The sequence below is a fragment of the Salvia miltiorrhiza genome, chromosome 1 (assembly GCF_028751815.1).
Source record: "Salvia miltiorrhiza cultivar Shanhuang (shh) chromosome 1, IMPLAD_Smil_shh, whole genome shotgun sequence".
Classification (NCBI taxonomy): Eukaryota; Viridiplantae; Streptophyta; class Magnoliopsida; order Lamiales; family Lamiaceae; genus Salvia; species Salvia miltiorrhiza.
In genome coordinates, this window is record NC_080387.1 from 33,171,863 (window position 1) to 33,179,627 (window position 7,765).

Sequence of the window (7,765 nt, forward strand, 5' to 3'; positions counted from 1 at the left end):
TCGACCCCGCCTCGCATCTGGGCGCGTCTCCAACGCGCGGCCTCTTCCTTCGACGCGGGTCGATCCCTCCTTTGCAACTCGCGCTGCAGTTGCTCTTATAATATAATTGCATGTTTCCGATGCAAATTTATGGGCTAATTGAATATTCATTATTGCTAAATATAGACTTAATCATTGTGCTTAGAAAAAACAAATCTCCTCAATCAATAGATTATTTCTCAAGTAAAAATTAATAAAGTGTCACTGAGTCATTTGCATTCAACAATACTAATGCATATCCTCGGTCCTAAGGGCGTGTTTGCTGCTCCATATGGGATTAGCCTATATAGTTTAAATTTGATTTATTTAAAAAGATTAAAAGAGATAAACTTAAATCTATTTTGATAACCTAAATTAAGATATGGAAGATAGTGCAGATTAATGAATCGTGGGCCACTAAGTACAAATTTGCCCTCACATAATTCACAAATTACCATTACAAACGTGGGAAACATCCCACGCATATAACTCACATTGCTATGAAAATTTTGGACTCATAAATCACGCAGAGAATAGGGTTTAGTTATGTGACTGTCCATTATTTGCTTACCGCGCGAGGAATCGAAAGCGCTACAACATGAGCTCCGCCCAAACGCAAGGTGAGTGTCCAATACTTCATTGAATTTGTTGCTATAAAACGTGATGCATCCATCCTTAGTGCTGTTGAATTTATTGCTATAAAACGTAAACAAATTTGCAAATAATTCGCTCGTGCTTTCGTAGAACTTCTGGTTTCGAATAAAGTAGTCTGTATGCGATATATTAATGTGAGAAATCGTGTTGGATTGTCTATATACTCATATACGTTACACTATGATGCTCTATATATGCTCTTATTTCATGTTAAAAATCTATAAAAATTTCACCTCCTTTCAAACAACCAGCTGGAGAAAGGCAATTAAGCGTTCCAAAAACTCATGACGATATGAGGGCTAAAGAGCTTGCTGCTGCAGAGAGAGTGCAGATTGATAAAAAAATATAAAGTATATATATATATAACGTGTGATTGTCTAATATGTTCATATATACACTCTGATGCTCTATACTTTGTATTGTCCAATAATCATAATGCAAAACAGGTACCAGTGGCGTCGTCCGCGGTGGTCGGATAAATAAGACCGACCAAACACGTCGTAGTTGGTCGAGTAGAGAGGAGGAGGTTCTTTTGGTGGTGTTGAAAGAGTTAGTTGTGCAAGGTTGGAAATCCGACAATGGATTTCGTGCGGGTTACTTGAATAAATTAGAGGAGGCAATGAAAAAAGATTTTCCACAGACCGATTTGAAAGCTATGCCACACATAAATTCAAAAACAACGACGTGGAAGAAGAATTACAACTCGTTATGTGGCATGTTGGAGGTTACTGGCGTCGGCTTCAACTTGGATGGCAAGCACATGATCGATTGCACTAATGAGCAATGGGAACATATTATGAAGGTCAGAAGATGTTTATGTTTTGGTTTTTTACTTTTTGGTGTGTACCGAATTTGTCTAATGCACTAATTCTATCGTAGAAAGATAACAATGCACGTACTATGAGAAAAAAAAGTTGGCCCTACTTGGAACAATGGAGTGAGATTTTCGGAAAGGATAAGGCCACCGGAGATGTCGCGGAAGATCTAATGGAGGCAGCACGCCAAACGTATCACAATATCGATCTCACCCAAACTGTAGAAGTCAAGGGTGATTGCAATTTTTCGCTAGATGATCTTAATGAAAGCGGACATATTGATGACAGTGTTAGCCAAACACACAAACCCGAAGCTGGAGTACGTGTACCGAGCAAGAAAAGAAAGAATGGTGGCGGGGCCGATAGGATGTTCGAGGCGATGATCGAGATCAGTCATAGTACGAACGGTAGACTTGACACAATTGCAGGCAGAATGGGCTATGATTTTGATGTTTCCAAGGCGAGGAAAGACGTCTTTGCTCAACTTGGATTAATCAATGGCTTGTCCAAAAGGGAGAAGTTCGAGGTTGCTGATTTACTTGTAAAAGAAACCGAGCGCCTAGATTTGTTTAGTAGTCTATCGGTTGAAAAAAAGATGGATTACGTTCACTACCTCATTGAGGAGAAGTTGAAGTAGACACGGTGGAAGTATTTTTCCGCGATGCCATTGTCTTGTAGGTTTAAGTTGCTTTTATGTTGCTTTTATGTTTGAATTGATCTACCTTATTCGAATAGTTGAACTTACATTGGAAACTTAAGTTTAGTCATTATTGTTTATGATTAGTGACCATTTTTTATGGGGATTATTACATGATATTATGCCATATGATTTATAGATGCTTTATATGAAATTGATATTTCTATGATGGGTATTGTATCGGGCAGTTGGCGTGCTGTTTCTAGTCTCTTTGCTCTTGCTATCGGATCTGCCATGTTAGAGTTTTGGCCATGCATGCAATATTCACTGAGGGGTTATTATGCAATATAGATATCTGAAGCGTCTGGAATATAAATTGTCTTCAATTTTCTGTTTTAACAATGGTCATTTGCATCAATTTTGGAGCTGATTTAGTTGCGATTACAAGATAGTGTTAGAAGCAGTTTTTGATTGTATTTTCAAGTGTAATCTTCAGAGTATATATAAGTGTAAATTCCTCATTGATTTTGGTTGTTATTCATTGAGCAAAAAGAGAGAAAAGTTAGCTGCTAGAGAGAGTTTGAGAATGAGTTCTAGGTGAGATTTTAGAACAATGAGTTCTAGGTGAGATTTTAGAACTGCTTTCTGATGAGGAGTAATATACGTGGAGCAGAGGAATGGACCCCGCCAGAGGAACAGATCTCACCAGAAGAATGGCCTTCGCCAGAGAAATGAGCCTCGTCAAAGAAATCATTAAAGACAGAAGAATGATTTGTCCATGCGCCAGAGCAGAGGAATCGCCCGCCTACGGGCAATGTTACTATTATGCCCTTGACCACGCGGGGAGCATGCTTTTAGAGATGAAATTACTATTTTACCCCTAACATGTAATCTATAAATACCCATGCATCTGTATCTTGTAAACACACGCTCTCTCTCTTAATACTACAGCAATTTTCTTCGACTCTCAAGCGATTAAACTTTTCTCTCGTCTCTCACGATCAAACACTAGGTAAAATTTGTGGTTTAGATTAGGTGTTGATAAAATACTTTCTCAGCTGGCGCTGACTGTGGGAAATATGAGTTAAGGCGTGAGTTTCGACCACCTGCGCATGCAGATCTACAATCGCGAGCGGATTTGCGTGCGCATGCCCCGATTGATCCGTTGTTTCGAATACCCAAGTGAATCTGGACCGATAAATCTGTTTCTCGCTCCGATCTGTCTGTAAATTCATAAGATTCGTGGTTTTATTGTTTTTCTCGCATGTGCATGTTGGGAAAATGGGTGAGATCGAAAGTGGGGCGTTGATCTATGTTTTTCATCTCCTACAGCCACCAACTACATCCTCCTACTACCTACATGCTCTTTCATCCAACACTTAGGGGCTGTTTGAAAACTTGGTCATGTTTTGGCAGCATTGAAAGGCCCAACTTAAATTTAAGCTTTATTGGGCCGTGTGTATCTAGATTTTGTGTTTGGTGTGTTTACTTAAACTTGTGGAACGGGTATTTAATTAGACCACTGTAGCAGTTCGCAACTGGAACTAGGGGTCACCCCTGCACCCATTTCCGCATTATAACAGTGAACAAGGCCGGGCTGAGACGTCAACTGCGGGCTTATAACTGGATCTTAGTTAATTATCAAACCTAATGTAATAGGTTGTTAAGCACACAATATGCCCTTAACACAAAAGTCGAACAGGCCCTTAACATCAACCTTAACTTTAACCATACCTCTACAAAGTCATTTCACTTCAATAAAGGACCCATCTCTTCCCCCCCCCACTTAGGCATTTTCGATCAATCTCATTTCTCCCTCAAGTTACTCTCTAGTTCCAACAAATCCAAAGAAATCCAAGTGCAGAGGTAAGCTTCTGCTCTAAACTCCCTCCATCTCCCTCTTGAGTCCTCTTGCAAATGTTAAAGATACAATATCTGAAATTTCTTATAGCTCAACCATATTACGAATGGATCAAGCTGCCACAAAACTCAGATTTCAGCAACTCAAACCAGAGGTTTCATCTTTGAATCTCTCTATCTATTTTATACTTGCTCATTCAGTTATAACACTGCAATTGTAGCACATCAAACCTTCACAGACTTCAAATCCATGATGACCCATTTCATTCATACACATGTGTTTACAAAGAAACAAGAAACTGAATAAATATATGAACCTTACCTTGTTATATATTCAAGCATGATTTTTATGGACTAATTTTACATTTAGAACATAAGCTATGAGACAGATATTGATAAACAAGCATGCTTCGAACTTGAATCTTGAGCTATGTTGTGTGGGTTGTGCTGCTGTAAGTGTCGAGTTTGGTGAGAAGTGGTAGAGAGGGCAGCAGTCGGCGGCTATTGCTGTTCGGCCGGAAACCGAGGGAGTTCAGGCGGCGGCGGCGGCGGCCTCGTCGTTGCTGCCCTGAGTCGCCGGAGTTGAGGAAGGGGAAACCTAGGGATTGCAGGGCGGCGGCGTTGCTGCTCGAAATACGAGCGGCGGCGGCCGGAACTAGAGGAGAAGAGAGATGAGGGGCGGAGACATCGCCAGTGGTTGTCGTTGTCGGATTTCAGAGGGAAGAGAACGGAATGGGAGCTTAGGGCTCGGCGGCTCTGCCGTCGTTCCGAGCGGGCTAGACGAGAGACGAGCGAAGGAGAAGAAGTTGTGCAACGGCGGCCGTCGCTTCGCCGGCGGCTGCTGCTGCAGTTGAGTATGTGTGTGGAGAGAGAGAGCGAGAGAGTCAAGCGGGGGAATCGGGAGGAGCAGATTTTGTGTGTGCGCGCTTGGGTTTGAAGAGAAAATGGGGAAGAAGGGTTTGGGGGTTTTGGGGGTGTTGGGCTTTGGCCACTGGGCTGATTTTATTAAAGTCTTTGGGCCTTATTACTTTATGCGTGGACTGCGATTTTTATTAATTTAGGGCCCCCTTAATTACTTCTTTTTGGGCTGCCATATTTTAATTAATTGGACTATTAATCAGTTTAATTAATTTATTTAATGAATAATTTGCATAATAATATTATATTATTATTATGTGCACATTTTAAGTTATTACTTATCATATGTTTAAAGCATGACATGTATTGCATTTGCGTTTTGCAATAAAAGCATTTATGATTTAATTGGTTTTATTTATAATTCCAATTATTAAAGAAAAATCAAGTAAGGATATTGTTGGTGTCCTTAGCTCAAGAATTTGTTTTCGATCTTCTAAAACCCGGCGTGATGAATCATAGAATGTTAAGCACTTCACTATGACCTAAGATTAGATTCAGGATACCTATTAAGATAATAGATTTCTTGTAGGCTTTGTGGACCAAGGGAATTAGTGTTGCTTTCCCAAGACAGGTTTCCATGTTTATGATCTTCAGGCTTTGCCTAATCAGGTGGGCTTACTTTCCAAATGTATAAAGTATGATTGAGTTATTAAGCTCTAAATGTTTCAATGAAATGCAAACTGTTTATCCAATAAAATGTTTATGTGCACTCTGCTCTGTTTAAGGCTCGCAAAGTTAATCAATTGAGGTCTCTTATGACCTAATATGTTGTCTGAGAATCGTGTACACATGCTAGTTGACCTGGTGGGTTGATCTCCATCGGGCACTGGCTAGAGGCGTTATAAGGTTGCTCGACGGGATGTGTTCCGGAGCATGTATCATGTAAGGCCTGCCTGGGTAGCGTCCCGAGGTCAATTCAACTTGTCTGAGTTACGTCCTCAGGGCAAGTGCAATGGGAGAAATGGATCCGTCGGTGGCTAAAAGGTCCGGGATCACAACGAGTAATGAAAAGGGAGTGTGACATGTGCGCACAAATGAAAAAAATTATTTTAACATGTTTAGAAGTTCTTTCAATTTTAAAACCTTCTAAGTTATGTCATTTATGATTGGATAAACTGTCTTTACGAAAATATGAAATGTTTCAGAAAATGCATGCCCACTGAGTACATTAGTACTTAACCCAAAATTACTTTCAAATATTTTCAGGTTGGCTGACTGGTGCTGACGGGACTGAGTTGAGGCTAGGGTTCAACTTCCTTTTAAGACTTCCGCTGTAGCAGTAAATAATATCTTGTCTTTTGTTTTCTCAACTTAAGACTTTCATATCAAATTTAGAATGACATCTCTGATTGAGCCTAAACACTTAACTCCTAGTTTTATGCTAATGAATACTGGTTATCAGAAGCATGAAACAAAACTTGTGATCCAAAGGGGCCTAGCCCGACTTGTTACCTTCTATTCGGTTTCAACAAGGATTTTTCCTTGTGTTATTTTCATGATTTAGTTGCACCTCGATGTATTTATTCATTCAAGAATTGGGGTGTGACATAAAAATATAAAATCCTACTAATCTACGACAACAAATAATCACATTCAATCACATTTCAGACCACATTTCGAGGGTGTTTGGCTAAGCTTATTTTCAAGAGCTTATAAGCTCTTGGAGCTTATAAGATGTTTCAAGAGCTTATAAGATGTAATTTTTAAGAGCTTATAAGTTGTCAAAGTGTTTGGATAATTGAGCTTATAAGCTAGAGAGAAAATTTTTTTGCTAGAGAGAGAAAATATTTTTTTAGAGAGAGAAAATCGAAGAAAAATAAACTTAAATGATATATGATCGAAATAATAAACTATAGTTGAAAAATATTTGTAAAAAGATTGTTGCATATGAGATTATAAAAAAATAAGTTGGGGTAAAGAAACTTATTTTTTGGGGAGCTTATTTTTGGAGTTTATAAGCTGTTGAAGAGCTTATTTTGCCAAACACTTTGAAGGAGCTTATAAGCTCTTAAACAGCTTATAAGCTGTTTTGAGGAGCTTATAAGCTCAGCCAAACACCCTCGAGAATACCAACCTAATTAAAAGGGTGTCCTTGCGCCCCATTCCACTTCTTTTATTTTTTGTCTTATTTCTTTTACGAAAAAAAAGAAGATATTTTTCTGCTCTATTTCTTGTAACCTGCAACTTTACATGAAAAAAGATTTGATATGTGGTTGTATCAATTGCCAAGAAACACTTAGAAATGAATATCCCCCAACTTGTTTGATCATTGGTTCAGTGATTCACCACCATCTATATAATATATACAAAGGCAGTTTAACGGCTATTTTTTCCCGTCAAATTTTAAAAAACAAATTTCCTATTTTTTAGCAAGCATATTTTCGTTCCATTCCTTTTTCTTTCCACTACACTTTTTTTTACTATTTTTCTATTTCTTTATTTTTTTTAATCTTTTCTCTACTTTCTAAAAATTGTATAATTTAACTCATGATAAAATATTTAAAATAAAGTACTCCCTCCGTCCGCCAAGATTATGTAAAAATTACTATATTTGGCGTCCGCCAAGATTATGCCACTTTCCTTTTATGGCAATGGTCCCACCATCCTCTTTAATATTTTATCCATACTAACACTCTTTATTTACAAAAAAACTCACTCAAAATTCAATCTCAACCACACATCTCATAAAGTGGTGGGACCTTTTCTCCACTACATCAAAATCATCACCAATTTTATTAAATCCCGTGCCCAAGCAATTTTACATAATCTTGGCGGACGGAGGGAGTATCAAATTATAGATCATGATAAGAGCTTTAATTTGATATATATATATATATATATATATATATAGGGAATGGATCAA

General features: G+C 38.4%; 1 protein-coding gene and 1 long non-coding RNA gene across 2 annotated transcripts; both read left to right on the forward strand.

Moving 5' to 3' along the window:
- The first annotated feature begins 616 nt into the window (after window positions 1-616).
- Window positions 617-2,124, forward strand: LOC131006630 (uncharacterized). Its single transcript, XM_057933804.1, has 3 exons — window positions 617-638; window positions 1,119-1,474; window positions 1,552-2,124. The coding sequence occupies exons 1-3, from the start codon at window positions 617-619 to the stop codon at window positions 2,122-2,124; spliced, it is 951 nt and encodes a 316-aa protein (XP_057789787.1).
- Window positions 2,125-3,887: 1,763 nt separating this feature from the next.
- Window positions 3,888-6,411, forward strand: LOC131021022 (uncharacterized). The gene is made up of 3 exons (XR_009100827.1): window positions 3,888-3,990; window positions 4,076-4,139; window positions 6,109-6,411. It is a non-coding gene; the product is annotated as an uncharacterized LOC131021022 (long non-coding RNA).
- Window positions 6,412-7,765: the final 1,354 nt, after the last annotated feature.